The 18992-nt window shown below is 49.0% G+C and overlaps 1 protein-coding gene across 2 annotated transcripts in view; it reads right to left on the bottom strand.

The window, feature by feature from the left end:
- The window catches only part of FUBP3 (far upstream element binding protein 3), a 50728-nt gene that overhangs the window by 21480 nt on the left and 10256 nt on the right, over window positions 1-18992 (bottom strand). The window contains exons 2-6 of one of the 2 annotated variants that reach the window (XM_084899794.1): window positions 15148-15253; window positions 5475-5508; window positions 3188-3237; window positions 2789-2860; window positions 1425-1482 (exon numbers count right to left, since the gene is read on the bottom strand). In XM_084899794.1, coding sequence (XP_084755920.1) covers window positions 1425-1482; window positions 2789-2860; window positions 3188-3237; window positions 5475-5508; window positions 15148-15253 — 320 coding nt within the window. The remainder of the gene's footprint in view (window positions 1-1424; window positions 1483-2788; window positions 2861-3187; window positions 3238-5474; window positions 5509-15147; window positions 15254-18992) is intronic. The other variant, XM_084899795.1, reaches the window with a different exon arrangement.

The following is an 18992-nucleotide window of genomic DNA, read 5'->3' on the forward strand; positions in this document are numbered from 1 at the left end:
GAGGGCAGCGCCTGGCGGGTTCACAGCCACACACGCCTGCTTTGCGCGTTTCCCGTGGGAGGCGCAGGCCCGCACTGCACAGGCACTGCTGTGTGCGGGTTTCTCAGGAGGCGGGAGAGCCACGATGTTGAGACGGCACATCGCAGCCCGGAGGCCATCTGCCAGGCCCAGTTCCTTTTCTGCACCAGAATCTCCCCTGCCTGCTCCTTGCATTATTTACTCTTCAGTCACCAGGCACAATCTGTTTTTTGGTTCCTCTATTAGGAAACAATTCTGCTACTAAACAGGCGGGCTGTACCGCGCACCGGAGAAAGCAAAATTGTTTCTTCCCTGGGTTACAATCCGTGGCCTCGCCGCGGGCGGGACAGGAAGCAGGAATGGAGGAGTGGGAAGAAAGAAGAAAAAGGCAGGAGACAGATGTTGCCCTCTGTGGTCCTGAGCCTTTGTGTGCAGAATCAGCCTCGTGTGTCTTCTCAGTCCCAGCGGCTTCTTAGTATTTCGCTGGTGTACTAGATTAGCCTGCGCTGGGAGAGAAGGGCCGGACACCAGAAACCACCTCGCCTGCCCTGGAACGCACACCTGCCGGACTTATTTATTCTGGTCCGCTGCTTCAATGTCACAGCAAAACACGGGAGTTTAAACTCATCTAGACTCGCTGAGGAATGGAAACAACAAGAGCGCCCTACCTACTGAAACAGACAGAAGCTCAGCGCTCCCACCCCCAGTGCAGCGCTGCTCAGCAGACTGAAAGAGGAAAGGGAGCAGAAGCGAAGTTAGTATATCCCTCTCCCCGGAGGCTCTTGGGTTTATGAGGCCTCCGCCTGGCACGAGGCTCCAGCACGCAGGAAGGCAACGCGAGATTTCAGGCGCTCACGAGGGCCCCAAAGCCGAAACACCCCTGGCCGGTCCGTGTGGCCCTCTGATGGAGCAACGCCGGAATCAATTCATCGGCTCACAAGCACCAGAAGAGCAATGCAAGGAGATCACACTCAGGCAGAGGACCTGGCACCAGGTTCCCAAAGGTTTGCCAAGTGCGAGGTCACTACTCCACACCTGTTCAGGTAAAGGAGGGATTAATGAGGAAGAAGGGGGCTGATTAGAGCATTCGGGCGGGTGGACGCACACTCTTTAGAACCCGGCGTATAAAGTAGGTGTTATGACAGCTGTGAGGATTCTGTGGGTTTTTAAAAAGGTGATAACGTATGTGTGTGTGGTGTGTGTGTGTGTGTGTGTGTGTGTGTAACAGAAAAACGCCCCTGGTGTGACAGCCTTCTAGATCCTTCTCTACAGGAGCACCTGCTCTTGTGGCCAGGCTGTATGTAGCACAGATCGAAAGTGTTCAGTAACAGTTTGCCCTTCCAGGTCTCCCCGTTTGGGGAAGGAGGAAGAAGAGTGAAAGGAGAAAGTAAATAAAATAAACTTACTCAATACTTTCTGGGGTTCCGGTAAGTACACAGGGCCTCTCTGGAATCCCAGAACTCTCTATAAGAAGAATCGAGAAGACGAGGTGTGTTGGCGGGCATCAGGCAACCATGCCCCTTGCCTCTGTGTAAGGCGGCCTCTGGGCTGGTGCCTACACCGGCCCCACAGAAGCCCAGGCTCCCAGAAAAAGACAGTTTGCTTCCGCTTGTGGACAGAATGGTAAGCTGGTGGCTGTGCCCTAAGATTCTCAAAGCAGGAGCGAGTCCCCGGGGAAGGGGGGGGAATGCAGCAGGCTTGTGAATTGGTCTTAATTCCCAGTTTCAGCTTCACTCTGACCCACTGTGTGCTAGTAAATGCCTGAGTCACTTGACCAGCTATTTCCCAGTTTCTCTATTTGCAGAGTAGTTTGCTGGTCATTATTTGCAAACAGCTCCGAGGCACACTAGTAAGAAATGTCATGGGTTCGTATCCCACCGATGCCACCAAAGGGGGGTGGGGGGGGTGTCATGGTATGCACATCGGGACTACTGCCAGTTACTGTGTGAATATCCGGACCGGTGATATCGATGTAGAATTGGTTTTGGCCCCTTTGACAAGAAAGGGAAGTCTTACTTTCCAACACCACACATGACACTTTACTTTGCTCCTAAAAATACTGCCTCTTAACATTTTTACTCAAAAAAGAAAGAGAAACAGCAGTACTGCCTTCAAGACATTATACTAGTAAGTATCCTTTAAAATGACAAACGTTTCTCTAGTCAAATGTCCTTAAAACGTCCTCCTCCACTATGGAAAGAGATAGAACTCAAATGAGGTAAAACGATAAAATGTAAACTCTTCTTCTCATCTGTCTCTCTCCATATTGCAGCCAAAATGGACCCCCTGGGAAAGGCCTCACTGTGCTCACCACGTGCTAATCCAGCCAGAGCCGCGTGGCCTCTTTCCACAAAGGGCAGGGATGGTGCGAGCCCGGGGAGCCGGGAAGCAATCCCAGGAGTGACCCCCAAACCACAGGCCCATGCAGGCCCCACTGTGTCCGGCATAACATTCTGGTGCAGAGAACAGAGGTGCTGGAGTGGGGGTGTTTGGGGGGCGGGGGGAGGGGCAGGCCAGGCCGCAGAACAGTGGAGGGTCTCCAGCAGGTCAGAGGGCAGCCTCGCCTCTGAGCCCGCCTCTGCACGTTCCCTCCTGGGAGGCCAGCTCCAGAAGTGCAAGGAAAGCAGCACACACACACACACCCATGTTCCTACACTTCTAGCAACACACGAAGTACTGAATCTGGAAAACTTGGCATAATACTCATTTCTACCAAACTGAGAACTATAAAAACAAAAAACAAACAAACAAACAAAAAAAGCAGCCTTACCTGAAGCAATCTGAATTTTGCAACCAGATTCTGTCTGAATCCGTGAAATCTGCTCACCTCCCCTGCCAATAACTGAAACAAATGGAACAGGGTCAGAATATGCCCCACCCCTATTTAACCACGCATGGGCGACTGAACTCAACCAGCATTCACACATGGCTCACAGCGACACAGATCAGGCTGGCTTCAGCAAGCCCGCAGCAACCACGTGGGAAACACAGCAGACAGAGGAAGGGCGGAGAGTGCGGGGACCTCGGCCGGACAGAGGCCCGCAGCTCGGGAGCTCCGGGAGACGGGAGGAGCGTGTGCCAAGCATTCTGCTAAAGGTGGGGCTCACGCCCAGAGGGAAAGGAAAGGAACAGACAGGAATGGGGGAGAGAGCAGCACGTGGATACTTACTGAATCCAACCATTTTATCAGGCACTTTGAATTCTTCTGTTATTACCGTCCTGCAACAAAGAACGTTTGGGAAAACTATAGAGCAGAATTCCGAAGCCACAGTAGGTTCCCCGAATGTCCCATGCTGATCCCGTTGGAAGATAAGGCTGAAGCAATCGTGCCAACTTGGCCAGCAGGTCCATAACCACCTACAAGGGGCACCCTCTGATGACCCTCTTGGTCAGTCACTCTTGGGAAAGAAAGATCAAGCCTCGCCCTGGCCAGGCAGCTCAGTTGGTTAGAGCATTGTCCCAAAATGCCAAGGTTGTGGGCTCGATCCCCAGTCAGGGCACAGACAAGTACCAATGAATGCATGAACAAGTAGGACAATAAAACAATAAATCCGTGTCTCTCTCCCTCTCCCTCTCCCTCTCCCTCCCTCCCTCCCTCCCTCCCTCCCTCCCTCCCCCCCCCCCCCTCTCTCTCAAAAAGGACCCAGGAGTGTGGCTCAGCACTGAAAGATCCTCAGGCCAGAACCCTGAAGATCCTTTGGGAAGCGAGGGGGGGGGGGGGGGGGGGAGCTAGACTTCCTCCTGGTGTCCTTTCAGGTGGAGAAATACCCAACTTCTCTCCAGCGCCCGTTTCCCTGTCTTTGTGTTGCTTTCCGGCCTCCCTCTAATTTTTCTGTCTTTTAGGGTGAAACGCCCCAAATGGAGCCAGTCTCCAGCGGAGGCCTAATCAGTGTTGACCAGGACAGAATAATGACCTGTTACTCTGCAAGGTACTTCTGTTAAATGCTATCCCATCCATTATGTGCTTGCTTTCTTTTTTTTAAAAAACAACTATCGCGCTGGCTCTTTCAAACAAACCGTCAGATTTGCCATATAGTCTTGTGGACAATATCCAATTTGCCCAACACCCCGGGAAGCAATTAAATCTAAACATTTATCTTAGGAGGAAGCTAAATGCAAGTAGTTTTTTAAAAAAAAAAAGGTAGCATTTTTAAACATCTCGCACACAGCTGGGTTTTACCCATCACGGGAAGAATTGGATAAAGTGCATGTTTTTAGGGAAAGTGCAGCACTTAGAAGAAATGCAATAGCATAAATAGCACTTGTCACCGTGTCATTCTGATGAGAGCGAACTGTCCTCTCCGCGCGGAGTCTACACCCTCAGGTTTCTATGGGCCCGGGATTCTCTCTGCCGCTGGGATCTTCAGTGCGTCCCCAATCAGCCAAGCCTGGGCTTCCTAACGGTCACACTGTGGGTGCTGGGGCTCCACCTTACAGGGCTCACATCCTGCAGGCCAGGGTCCCTGTAGCTAAGAGACTGCTGCTCCCGTGTGGGCACACACTATCTAAATCCTCAAAGAACGATACTGGGAATTCACTAGGAGAGGTCCAACGCTATCACAGCACAAATGGGACAAACTCGGCCTCGGGAACGTGTTTTGCAGACTCTTGTTGCGGAGGAAACATGAAGACGAACTGCTTTGTGCCTCCAGCAAAACAAAGCTCTATTTTAAAGGCGAGGCTGGGACTTGTCTAAAGCACAAAGTATTATCACTTTGGAAAGTAAAATCCTGGTTAATTAAGGTCTTATAGGAGGAAAGTTACATTTGATACTAACAACCTTATTTAAATTCCTTTAATTCATTAAAAAACAAAACCAACCAGCATCGTTTCCAGTACATTTTCTCCTCTTTAAAGGGTAACTATGTGACCACAATACCCTATCTTACAGACTGGTCTTTTTTAAGCCCAGAGGTCTTTCCCTTTTTCTAATCCTCCATGTTTAAGGGAAGGCCATGAGGGGAAAGTGAGGCAGGGAATCAACTGGGTACTTATCCAAGGTTCTCTGGCAAGTCCCTACCACAATGAGGGGAGAGGGGGGACCAGATTCCTGGCCTCCCAGGCTCCTGATTCCTGGAGGACCAAAAGCTGTGTCTTCACTTGGGAAAAAGACCCATTTTCTGAAGTGAAGAGGTTAAGGATTCATAAAACACCGGGGAAAATGTGAAAACAAGGGGAACATTTCGTTGTCTCATTTTTAATTAAATGTGTGTGAGCAGAAAGTACAGCTCCAACATTCTAGAAGTCTTTTAAGTTTACATACACTAACGGCTGATCTTTACTACGTTGTGTTTATCCTTTGAGCTTAAAAAGGGCTACAAAAACTTAAGTCTTAAAGATTAGCCCATGGTTTTCCACACTCTCAACCTCTGACTTTCTAACTCTCTAGTACAGATGGTGGATCAATAAACAATTAGAAATGATCAATAAATAATAAAACATAACCCACTGCTTACCTTTGATGTACCAAGGCCCCTAACTGGTTACCTACTGTGGCAAAGAGAAAGAGAAAAGAAAAATCAAAGCATTAGCACGGATAAACTAACTTCATCCTTACACAAGTTCTTACCATTTCAAGGGGAAAGAAAGAAAGGCAGAAAGAAAGCAAATAGTAATTTAGGCTCAGTGGCTGAAATGAATGCGTTATGTGATATGAAACAGGAGGGGACGTCTTGATCAGCACAGTCTCTAACTCCGTGTCCAGCTGAACGCAGGATAAGACATTGATCTGTGTGTCCACATGCTGAGCAGCCTGGGAGAAAATCCTGCCTGCCTAAATCCCTCTCACTTCCCACCGCCCTCCTGCCCGGGATCCAAACTCAATGTAAGGATGCCGAGGGTCCCTCTTTCTCTTTCTAAAACAGATGAGAAGATGTGACCCCCTGGCTCAGAGGCATTGTCAGGGACGGCCCCTTGGCAGCTGCAGTCGCTAAGACCATGCACATATGCTCCTGCCTGCCACGGGCGCCCATTCTCCCCTCCCTCCAAGGAGCAGAGACTCAGGGAGAGGATCTGGCTTCCTCCCTCCGCGGGCCTCTGCACTGACCCATCTAGCAATCTGTGAGGCGCTCAGAAGGAACAAGTCCTGCCTTTCAAGCCCATTTCACAGAGACAGCGGTGCCAAACGGCCTCTGATTGTGCACACCAGCTCTGATCACATTCCCGCAGACCCTCAGCTCTGCTTTTCCCAGCTCCTCCTCTCGCAGCGCTGTCGAGTGTCCCTGCCACTGTTAGCAAAAGGACCTGTGGTGTTTCTCCTGGCCAATGCAGCCCGGGACACGCAGCCAGCAGACAGCGCGGTAAAATCCTACACATGTGGCACGAAACCGAATGAGCCTTATGCCGTGCTCATGAGAGCATTCAAAAACACGCCCGGGGGCCGTCCTAGGCAGGGCAGATAGGAGATAAGTGCGACAGGAACCTCAGGACAAAGAGTGACATGGCTTAGCATCTGAAATACAGGACTCCTATTGCTCTTCCTTCCGCTTAAACTTGACGGTCTTTCTCTGACTGGCAGGAACTGGCCATAAAAAGAAGCCAGATGCTGCTATTTTAAAAGAAAAACACCTAGAGAAATGATGCCAGCAAAAATAAGTGAAGCTACTGAGTCAATCCCATATTTCTTCTGGATCAATAGGAAGATAATGGTCTGCAGCCAAAATATTGATATGATATACCATTAACCTGCTTATCTCGGGGAGAAGAGTTGCTTTCCATTGACTCGTAAGTTTTTCTTTTTGCATTTCCAGTTTCATATGACAAACGCTCTGGCTTGGGGACTCTCACGCCACATGAAAACAGGACAACCAGCAGCTGAGGGAAGAAACCCTCACCACACACTCAACCCCGGGATGTGTGAGAGAGGAAGGCCATCGCCTGAGGCAGTGGCAATAAAGAAAGCCCATGCCCTGCAGCTGGGCCAGCGGTCCTGGTGAGGGTCCCGCTCAGCCTCCTGGCTTCCCCCCGAATTGCTCTCTGAGGGGCAGGTCCACTGCAGACGGAGGAACTAAAACGCCTGGAAACGATGAGGACAGAGAGGCGTCTGCTCCCCAAACAGAGCACCTCGCCAGACCGTGGTTCCCGGCCTGCGTGCTGTGTGGCTAAGACTTGTCAAAAGGCCCTAACCGGTTTGGCTCAGTGAATAGAGCGTTGGCCTGCAGAATGAAGGGTCCCAGGTTCGATTCCAATCAAAGGCATGAACCTTGGTTGCGGGCGCATCCCCAGTAGGGAGTGTGCAGGAGGCAGCTGATCGATTTCAGACAGGAATACACAGAGTAAAGGGCAAGGCTACCGTAAAGGACCCCATGACACGTGGGGAGCATCCGAAGGCTCCTGGTCAAATAGCCGTTTGAAATTCTGTGCTCATCACAGAAAAGGAAATTCCTTTTTGGTGACAAAGTATGTGTCACAGGTTCCGCGCACGGTGTCATTTCTGACGGCCAACTGCTCTGCTGACAAGTGCAGGTGGTTACAAACCAAACACAAGAGCGCACACACATCAGCACACAGACAGACGGACTGCTGAGAGCCACACCACCCAGGAAGGACATCCATTCAAATCCAGACCCAACTCTCCCTTAGCGGACTCTTAAGGATAAACGGTCTCCGTCCTCCAGGCCAATGCCGCAGCCGAGGCTGAAATGCCGGATTTAAAGTTGCACTCCCTTCAAGAACATTCCCATTTGGTGCTTAAAAACGAAAAGCAGCAGTGAGGCAAGGGGCCCTGGGCACTCACTCAGCACACTGATAATGCCCAGCGCCGTGAGAGGGGGTGAGGGCCTGGGGGGCTCCGCTCGGTCTTCATGATGAAGGGGGTCAAATGAGGGAGGCATATGGGAACACCTATAAAGCTCCATTTATGGTAACTACCATCATTTTACTGCCAAAAAGAAAAGTGCTGAAATATCAGTCCTATTTCCCCTAATGGTGCATGCTGGCTGACAACAGCTCTTGCCTCGAAAATTCACCTGCGCGCTCCATCCTAGCACGCGCGCGCGCACACACACAGGTGTCGTTCTCATTCATCTTGCCCGCTATGTAATGGGCAGCCCCCTGGGCTATGGGAAAATGAGCTCCCCACGGAAAATATTCACACCACAATATGAGACGTTCTTTCTGAAGAGCAACTCTCTGCCAATTTCAATAATGATTTTTTTTGGAGGAAACGGCAGCTGGAAACTTATTTACCCATCAGTAAGGAGAGAGTCTTCTTTTCCTTCCCCCCAAAAAATGCTAACCAGTGTCGCCGGGAACACACCCAATTTTAGAACAGGTATCAGATGTAATCGTTACCCCCCAGACCCCCGCACAAAAGCCCAAGGAACAAAAGCACCCGCACTCCTCTGCCAGCGCGGACAGCACGCCGGCCTCGCGCACAGCAGGGACCAGAGGCAGGTGAGTGGCGGTCAGCAGAGAAATGTCAGCTGTTTTTGCAGAACTGACAAAAATAATAAATAAGCCAGACCTTCCTCCTCAGGTTTTGAAAACAATCCTCCTGTGCTTGGCTTGGATTCCAGAGTCCTCTGTCTCTGGAGCGAGCTGCAGCCATTTCTGCAGTTTTCCAAGCGATTTCAAAAAGCTTTCTCCCGAGGACAATACAAAGGCTTCCTGTGTTCTAAGCAGCAACTCTCGCCCCAGGGCCTCAAAACACTGACATGCTGAGTTCAGCTGCAAGTCCCAAGTCAAGTAATCTGTTACTAATTCTGCAAATTGTTATTTTTAAAAGTGAGAATAAATTCAAGTTGATCTCAAGAATGCCCCTCGCGTGCAGTCTAATGTGCTCCTGTGAGTGGCTAAGAGCACCAGCTCTGCTTCCCAAGGTGCTTCCCCAGGTGCCGCGGCGGCACGCACCCCTCAGTCCTACAGAGCCTAAGAGCAGGCGCTGGCATTAGCAGCCCAGGTGCCGAGCCCTCAGCACAGTGCCCGCGAGCGCCTGTGCCCATCGCACCTTCCAGGTGCGGGGAGCTGGGCACAGCGCCAGGTCCCGGGGGAAATGGTGAGCCAGATCCTCTCTGCCCTCAGGAAGCTTCGGAGTGCAGCCGGGAAAGCAGAACCTCCCTGACCTGGCCTCCAGGGCTGGGGAGGAGCTGGGAATCCCACTTCAAGTGCTTACTGAGGGCCTGAGCCAAGGGTCTCTGTAGGCAAATTAAGAGGAAAAGTCCGTCTGCACTACTGATTCACAGCACTATGCCCATTTCCATTTAATCCAGGGGTTATGACATTCATTTGGGTCATGACCAACTTTATAATAAAATGAAATAGAAAACAAAGTGTTTATATAGTAATATAAACATATATAGTAACACTTACGGCTTTTACTTCCGTTGTACATGTTTCAACATATGTTTACTAACTAGTTCTGGTGGAAATATGAACACTTGTCACATGGTAAGTAGTAGTTGGAAAGTTTGAAAATAACCTTTTATACTCCAATGATAATCTCATTAAGTAGATATCATCTTAATTTGAGTTAAGAAAACAAAGGCTCAGAGAGGTTAAGCAATGCCCGGAGTCACACAGTTAACTGCAGAGCTAGGATTCAAGCCCTCACCCACCAGACTTTGCAGCCCACATTTCAAGCATTCACTCTCCTGGCCTTTGAGACAGAGACCCAGGATTTGATGTCTTCCTTCTGGTTCTTACCAGGAATCAGCGTGGTCCGATCGTTTCTCAGCACGTTTCCTTAGCTACACAGGAAGGAACTTAAGCCCCAGCGTTCCTCCCAGCAGCGAGGGAACCTAGTGATGAACCTACTCTTAGTCTACACAGGAGCCCCCCGCACGCCATCTTTAAACCTGGCCATCGCTGGGGATCGAGCCCACAACCCAGGCATGTGCTCTTGATGGGAACTGAACCTGGGACCCTTCAGTCCACAGGCTGACACTCTATCCACTGAGCCATACTAGCTAGGGGAAAAGGAATTTTTTTAAAAGAAAAAAAAAATTCTATTCCAATTTTCCTGTCAATACTTCATTTGATAGTCACCCAAAAATTCTTCTTCCGTCACCCCACAGAAACATCCTGGGGACAGAAGCAGAGGTGTGGGACGACGGAAAAGGTCCCGCACCAGGATCAGAGAAGCCTTTGTGGAGAAGGCAGGCTCGTTCCAAAGCCCCAGCAATGGCAGAAACCGCGCTGCACCCACAAAGCTCTGACCGGTGTTGCATTCTAAGAGAGGGCAGGGGGAGTGAGGCTTATCAGACCCACGTAAAAAGCTCCAGAGGCAGTAATTGCCTGGGCCTCTCCGGGGGCAGAAACCTGGAGAAGATGCTCCCGCTGCCCCAGGAAGACGGAGGGGAGGATGAGAAGAGCGGCTTTGCCATCTGTCAGCCCGCTCCGGGCTAAGCTCTGGGCAAAACGTAAGAAATCACTCGTTTTCTCAGCGAGGCAGGAGACAGTGGAACCCGAGACAGGGAGACTTGTTTAAGGAGATCGGGGTGGGGGTAGGAGTGGGGGGAGCTGTGTACGCCTCTGACTGCAGATTAAGAAAGTGTCGGAGTTAATCATTTGACAAAGCTGGGTGGAGATCAGAGGTGGGCCAGCCGAGCCGAGGGCCAGCTGCCTATTTCTGTACACAAGGAGGGCTGGAGCGCAGCCACCGCGTGTTTACGGGCGTCCACGGCTGCTCCCGAGCTCACGGCCGAGCTGAGCAGGTGGGGCAGGGACCAGGACCGGAAAGCCTAAAATATTCGCTATCTGCTCCTTTAAGAAAAAGCTTGCCAAGTCCTGGTTTAGATTAAACTGAAATTCACGGTTTTAAAACACGTGGCTAATGCTGTTCTCTTACACGTGGAGCTTACTTTCCAGACAATCTTCTGCATGCCAATCACAGGGTACAGAGGAGAACTTAGCACTGAGCATCTATTCCCTCCCGCTGTAAGGCAGGCTAGGAACAGAGAACGCCTCTAGGGTGAGTGAGGGCAGTAGGATTGGCCAGAGGGGGACACCGAGGATCCGCAGAATAAAGCGGAAGTGACGTGTACCTTAAGGGACAAACGAACCTCAGAAGTTCAGAGCAGAATGAGAGGACTGTAGGAAAGGGGGAGGAAGAGAGGGAGAGGGGGAGGGAGGAAGGGGAACAGGAGACAAGAGAAGACAGAGGCTGGTGGCACCTGAGCGGGCACGGAAGGAAGTCAGAATGAGCATGAGGTCAGGCTGCTTGGAGGAAGTCTGACCTATCGATTTTGAGACCGAGGGGCTGAGGAGGAATCAGCCAGGTGAGAGCTGGGGTGGGGGACATGTTTCTGGGAGAGCAAAGAGAACAGACCATCAGGCTGCTGAAGGGGGAGACCAGGAGGGCAGGTGGGTGACAGCCAGGTCAGGCTGGACCTCCCTGGTTCCTGGAACCTGCCCCAGGCCTTCCAGAAGAGGCAGAAACTGGTCTGACTGGCTCCAGCAGTGGCAAGAAAAGTACTGGATGGAAAGGGTGCCACACCCGACACCAGCAGGGAGATTCCCGAACTGAAGATCTGCACCTCAAAGGCTGTTAGGAAGCGTGGGTGCCAAGACCGAAGAGGCTAACAAAGTTAGGTGGCCCAGAGCTGGAGGGCAGGCTCACAGAGGCTCCAACTGCAGGATCACTCACGCCCAGCCGTCTGCGCCGGGACTAACTGTCCCTGGCTTTCTGGCCCAGCTCTGGTTCTAACCCTCCTATGCACACACCTGTCTGTCTGTCTCAGTGTTCCAAACAAACCCTGCGTTAAGGTTCTTTGTGGTCAACATCAGAGTTGAAATACTTTTAAACAGACCTAAGTAACTCCTCCAAAAATGTCTAGCGGACTGAACTTTAACCTCCTGAAGGTTAAAGAACTCCACTTCACTGGCAAGTTAGAAAGTTCACATTGCTAAAAGTGATCTGGTGCCCTTCTGTCAAAAAACCCTACGCCAAACCAAACCAAACACTGCGAGCCTTTGGAAACCTTTATTGCAAAGAGAAAGCGATGGAATTCCTACTTGTTGTTTTTCTCTGCTTTTCTAACCTTTCATCTCTCAAACAGCAAGACCGTGCCCCCTAGAAAGCTGTGGGGCACACACAAACACTCTCCTTGGCAGATCTGTTTATTCACGTATCTATCCGGGAGAACAGAACTGGCCCGGTGACCTATCCCCACAGAATATGCTGACGGCTGACAGCAGAGGCCGAGGCAGGCCCCTCTGCCAGGGTTTTCTCTAAGATCAGCAGCAAATCTCAGACTCTCCATGTGGGACCACCGTGGAGGAAAACAGTTCCTGTGATTCTGTTATGTAAGCGGTGCTCACAGAAGATGACTGACTTCATCAAACTGTAATGCAGAATGCCAAAAGCCTGAGCGACACTTCTTGTTCTCCGAATCCATCTGTTGTGTAAGACACGGGCATCCAGGGACGCCAGAGGCCGAACATGGTGCCAGAAGGTTCTCTCTCAGTTCCTTCCTACTACACTGGAAGATGGCTTACTATTGAGAAGAAGGAAAGAGAGAGATTGTGTTCACTTTCTGGTTACCAGGACTTGGTCCCCAAAAGGCAGGCACACAAAAAATGATGGTTCTCATCAGTGAGGTGAGGGAGCTGGGTGGAGGAGGGCTAAGGGGGAAAATGAAGGTCATCTGGAAAAGGTTCAACAACAAAAAATGTGAAAGTAAACAATATGATAATCACTGAACTTCCAAGTGAGATCCTGGACTTCCTGGTGACTTACTAACTACGGCTGCTTGCTTCCTGGGTCTCTTTATCATTAGGTTCAGAACCTTCTGCTAATTTCTTTCAAGTGGGTATCAAAGGATTAACGGGGAAAATGCCCGCAAAATGCCAACGGTCACATTTGCAAACATGTGGGCGTTCCCAGGCAAAGAACACAGTGAATACGAGACACTGGGCGCAGCTTCCACTGCACTGGCTCCACACGTGGGTGAAAACAAGGCCGGGAGTTGTGAAACGTATTGATCTCAATTTCTGGAAACGGCGGGCCAGAGAGACTCTGTCCATTAACAAGATACGTGTTCAGTGCCAGACAACTTAGTTCTACTTTCCTATCGATGTCTCACAGGAGAGGCAGAAGCATAATTGCCCTAAAAAGGTAAAAAGCTTTTTGCTAAGGCAAAACGCAGAGAATGCCATTAGTCATATTTGGTCTAAGAAATCACTAGCAGCAGTCAAATAAAAGCAGCTCATGGCGTATTATCTGGAAGCAGCAGTTTAAATGGCCACCATAGTTCCAATGGCCTGGAGGAGACTTTCTATGTGCGTGATCATATACATAAACTGTTGTTTTAAACAGAGAACTCGTACACCCAAATGTTATCCCCTTAAAATCTTCTCAGTGCGAATCTACACAATTATTCCAAAAAGGTTCCCACGTCCTATATAATAAAAGCCCAGTGATCATAATGGCTTAACGACCAGAACCACCACTCAACCAGTCACTATGAGGTGCACTGAACACATCTCGGTCCCTCCCTCCCCCCAGCCCCGCAGGCTCTAATCACATGATGGCGAACGGGGCACCGGGGTGGGGGGTAGGAGAGATGGGCACTGGCGGCGAGCGGGTGGAACAGCCAACCTCTTGGTCCCTCCCCTCAGCCCACAGGTTCCGATCGCAGGATGGTGAACGGGAACCACGGGAAACTAGGGTGGGTGGCGGCGGGGCAGAAGATGGCCCTGATAGAAAGCTAGGCCTGGGGACTCTACCTGCGTAGGAATTCATGTGCTGGGCCTCTATTCTAAAAATGATGGCGATCTCCTCTTTTAGAATCCCAAGGAGACCAGAGAAAAATCAATCAAGCCAAATTACATTTTTCCTATGTATTATAAAAACATGTATTTTTTTAGAAAATGGGATTACATATATAATACATCTTGTTGCACACCTTGATTTTTCCCCCTTAACGTATCACAGAAATATGTACACATACACATGGTTGGATATATAGGCAGACTGACAGGACAGAAGGAGACACTGGCCCACCACTGTGTGAATAGTCATGCACCATCTAGCATATTGCACAATCCCTGTTAGAGTCACACTTAGTGGAAGACCAAATCAGATAAAGAAAGGCCAAGTTCTCTACAGAAGCATGTTTGGCAGATTCTCTGCCAGAGGGCTGGTGATAGGCACTGCTAATTGGTTTCAAATTTTGGGGGGGTGGAATGAAGGTGAATAAATATATATATAAACAAACCAACAAAATAACAAATGAATGAATGAAAGGAAAAGGATGTTCTAGAAAGAACTTGTCATACATGGGAATGATGAAAAACCAGCAGACAGATCAGAAAAAGGTCATCTCCCTCCCCCTTTCCTTTCTTTAAGGTTAAGATATAGCCACGGCCGAGGCCGGTTCGGCTCAGTGGATAGAGCATCGGCCTGCAGACTGAAAGGTCCCAAGTTCGATTCCGGTCAAGGGCATGTACCTTGGTTGCGGGCACATCCCCAGTAGGGGGTGTGCAAGAGGCAGCTGATCAATGATTCTCTCTTATCGATGTTTCTAACTTTCTATCCCTCTCTCTTCCTCTGTAAAAAATCAATAAAATATATTAAAAAAAAAAAAAAAAAAAGGTATAGCCACGGCTTCCTCAGAGCTAGGCACCAAAACTTAGCTTTTCTTCTGAGAAAAGTGGAAACTCCAGTCTTACATGTGTACTGGAAGAACGGAGGGCTAACCCCAGCGAAACTATCAAATCCGCCAAATTATTTCCAAGCTGATGCTCAAAGGCCAAGTCTCTCCCCGAGAGCCCGGCTAAAAAGATTCCTGTATTGCCGAGACCGGTTTGGCTCAGTGGATAGAGTGTCGGCCTGCGGACTGAAAGGTCCCAGGTTTGATTCCGGTCAAGGGCATGTACCTCAGTTGCGGGCACATCCCTGGTAGGGGGTGTGCAAGAGGCAGCTAGTCGATGTTTCTCTCTCATCGACGTTTCTAGCTCTATCCTCTCTCTTCCTCTCTGTGAAAAATCAATAAAATATATTTAAAAAAAAAAAAAAAGATTCCTGTATTATCAAGGCAAATAAGAACTCAAACGCTGGGGCACTGCTGAGAAAAATCACCCTGCACCCCCCCCCCAGCCGTTCCTCCTCAGGTGCTGAGGCTGGTGGGGAAATGGCTGGCACAGGCACGACAGGCTCCCTGCGCCTGAGGGCAGACCCCGCCGGCTTACCTCCGTCATCCAGGGGCCGCTTCTGCACTCCATAGCCGTACACGGAGGGGTCCACTAGGGGAGCGGAATTGTTCAAGTGAGGAATTGAATCGATTTTAGCAGCAATCTGCAGAAGAAGAGATGTAAACATTCAGGAACAAATCTCGGCTCTATCAGAGTCCTCTTTGGAGGGCTGTTCCCCGCCCCAACCGGCCCCAACCGGCATTAACGTGAGGCGACGCCGTGGCAGGATAAACACTTTCACTGTCCACGGAGTTTTCTTTTGGTCTTAATAATAATGTGTCTTTAGAAAGAAAAAAGTACCAAAAATGTGCCTTTTACAAGCAATTAGTGTTTCTAAGCCATCGCTTAAAATACAGGCATTCTGCATTTGAAGAAAAACAAAGCAGGCCACAGTAAGAAAAACTTTGCTCCAAAGGTTTTATCACAGGGTTCCTTTAAGAAACAAATTCCCCAACAATATTTAAAAGGCCATGTTTGCTCAACTGACAGCCCTTTAGGAGTACACCCGTCCCGTTAGGACGCAGTCTACAGCTGTAAGGCGCTACGCTGCTCTTCGCCGGAAGTGTCTGACCAGCGGGGGTGACTGCCTGTCCAGACGACTGTAAGATTCCTGCATTTGAGAAAGTAAGATAATCTGAGGCCTATTTCAACTTTTAATATTTATTACCAGTTAAAGAACAAAACATAGTTATTAAAAATTTCCCCCAGAAACAAATGCTATATAGACTTATCTACTTGGTTCTCATTAGGAAATTATTGTGATCTTCATAGCAGTTGCTCTTTTTTTTTTTTTTTTTTTTTTTTACTTTTAAAAAAAATATATTTTATTGACTTTTCACAGAGAGGAAGAGAGAGGGATAGAGAGTTAGAAACATCGATGAGAGAAAAACATCGGATCAACTGCCTCTTGAATACCCCCCACTGGGGATGTGCCTGCAGCCAAGGTACATGCCCTTGACCGGAATCGAACCTGGGACCCTTCAGTCCGCAGGCCGACGCTCCATCCACTGAGCCAAACCCGTTTCGGCTATAGCAGTTGCTCTCGATGTTACTCCCTGAATTAAGCCTAGCACACCAGTCTCAGAGAGCAAAATCTTCAGTGGAAATTCTGAACGTGTCCCAATGCGCCCAGAAGTCTGAGACCTTCCAGGACCAAGGTAAAGATAAATGACCTTGAACAAATAAACAAAGACAATCATGAAAGCCCCAAGCAAGACTTATTGCCCTGGGGTCAGGGCTTGTCCCTTCCATTACTGGGTCTGTGATGTTGGCAAGTCCGTTTCTTCTCTGCTTAAGACCCTCTGGATATACCATCTGCTTCATCGTTTTTTGAAAAGGTAACAGCATATTCTGAACACAAAAGAGCTTTGTACACTGAAGAGCACTTCACAAATACCAGGGCTGTAAAAGAAGGCAAATCACCCCACAAATGGTGATTGCCTACTGTGTGCTAGGCTGTCCCAGGCACCAGGCTCCTGTGGCGAACAAGAATAACCAAGCCCCAGTTCCCTGGAGTCCGCAGTCGGCGGGGAGTCACGGTACACAACGAACTGAGCGTTTCAGGTGGCATCAGCATGATGCCAGGAAAATACAAAGACTGTTAGAGTGCGTGGGAGAGCTGCTTTATATAGGGCGCTCAGGGCAGGACACCGGGAGGGGACATGCAATCTGAGACCTCCATGATGAGCAGCAGCTGGCTGCACAAAAATCTGAAGAGCTGTCCAGGCAGGAGAAGCAGCTTGTACGAAGGCCCTGAGGCCGGAGCGAGCTGGTGGGTCGAAGCCTGAGACAGCAGTTAATGTCAGCAGAGGGGAAGGATTAGATGTGCACTCAGAAGCGGGCAGGAGCCAGCTCACACAGGGCTTTACTGATCACGGAAGGGCCTGGGGTTTTATAGGAAGGGTGATCAGAAGCAACTACAGGCTTTCTAAGGGAGGCAATGTGCTCATGTTTTTAAAAGATGCTCTCAGACAGGACAAACAGATTCTAAGTGGTAGAGAATAGGAACACCGCTAGGCGTTCTAATAGCAGGTATTCTAAGCCAAGGGTGAGCGAACGATGGAGGTGAACCACCTGCTTTTGTAAGGAACGCTTCATTAGAGCAGAGCCACACCCATTTGTTATCGGTAAGGAGTTGCAGAGACCATACAGTGTGCAAAGCCATACCATTTGGACCTTTAACGAAAACGTTTGACAATCTCAAATACTAAAGATAGCCGGCTGATAGAAACCCCACCTCCTATAGCCCAGTAAGTCTAAGGGCAAATGGCCATTTGCTCTCAAACAGAAGACGAATATATCCTGCCTAACAGCATTCTACCATCTACGTGCAAGCTTGCTCCCTTATTTGTTTTGGATAAGCTTGTAGAGGTTAGCTACTTATTTAAGATGCAAAAGTTACCTGTGAGGACTCAGCTGGTACAGCAGGTGGGTTAAAAAGGTGAGAACATTGCAAGAGCTGTGTCCACAGAGACCCTCTCGTCTGCCACAACAAACTGGCTAATGTAAGGATTTTCAGAATTGGCCTAATTGCCCTACCTGGTTTGGCTCAATGGGCAGAGCGTCAGCCTGCGGACTGGAGAGTCCCAGGTTTGATTCCAGTCAAGGGCACATGTCTGGGTTGCCGGCTCAATCCCCAGTAGGGGGCATACAGGAGGCAGCCAATCAATGATTCTCTCTCATCATTGATGTTTCTCTCTCTCTCTCCCTCTCCTTTCCTCTCTAAAATCAATTAAAATATATTAAAAAAAAAAAAAGTTTGGTCTAGTTGTTTTTGTTTTGTTTTGTTTTGTTTTTTATTGATTTTTTCTTTACAGAGAGGAACAGAGAGGGACAGAGAGAGAGAATCATCGATCAGCTGCCTCTTGCACACCCCTACTGGGGATGTGCCCGCAACCAATGTACATGCCCTTGACTGGAATCGAACCCGGGACCTTTCAGTCCGCAGGCCGACGTTCTATCCACTGAGCAAACGGGTTTCGGCTGTCTAGTTGTTTTTTTTAAAGACAGACCAAAGCATTCTCAGAAGACATGATTACCCCAAATCACAAAAGAAAAAAGTATGACTATCAGTGGAGTCTGTCCCCCAACAGTGTGCATGTGACATCACTCTCAAAGACAGGGCCTCAAAACGTGCCGTGCCCTCTCCCTGCTCCTTTCTGATACCCCATCTTCCAAATCTTCTTCCTTCCTGCCAACCAATCTAGCTAAATGTTAGTCCTGAGTCCTCGGCCTTCCTTATTTTCCTACCAAAGCCAATATGGTAAACATGTTATAATAGTTTCCTGTTCCTAATATTGATTATATCAACAAGTGTCCTTTCAAATTTGGGACTGAGACTTTCAAATGTTTTTTTAATTCACCATTTTATTTTTTATTTTTTAAAATTTAGAGAGGGGGGGAGGAGGAGGAGGAGGAGGAGGAGGAGGAGGAGGAGGAGGGACGGAGGGACAGCGGGATGGAGAGAGGGAGAGACAGACATTGATTTGTTGTTCCTCTTATTTGTGCATTCACTGGTTGATTCTTGCATGTGCCCTGACCAGGGATTGAACCTGCAACCTTCACTTGTTGGTACAGCGCTCTAATCTACTGCCTTATCTGGCCAGGGCCAGATTTGTTCTTAAGTCATGTTTGCTTCAGGCATCTATAGCTAGGGAACTTTGTAATAATGGTTCAGAGGTGTAGCCCTGAAGTCAATAGACTACATTTGAACGTTGGCTAAACAAATGTCAGATGCCAAGTTTAATATTAAACATACAATTGCATCACAATTTACATTGATATTTCATTGTACACTACAATATACCGTAAAATTCAATGTGTTCATTTCTTCATATAAATGT

The sequence above is a fragment of the Pipistrellus hanaki genome (assembly GCF_964339955.1).
Source record: "Pipistrellus hanaki genome assembly, chromosome: 11".
In the NCBI taxonomy this organism is placed as follows: domain Eukaryota; kingdom Metazoa; phylum Chordata; class Mammalia; order Chiroptera; family Vespertilionidae; genus Pipistrellus; species Pipistrellus hanaki.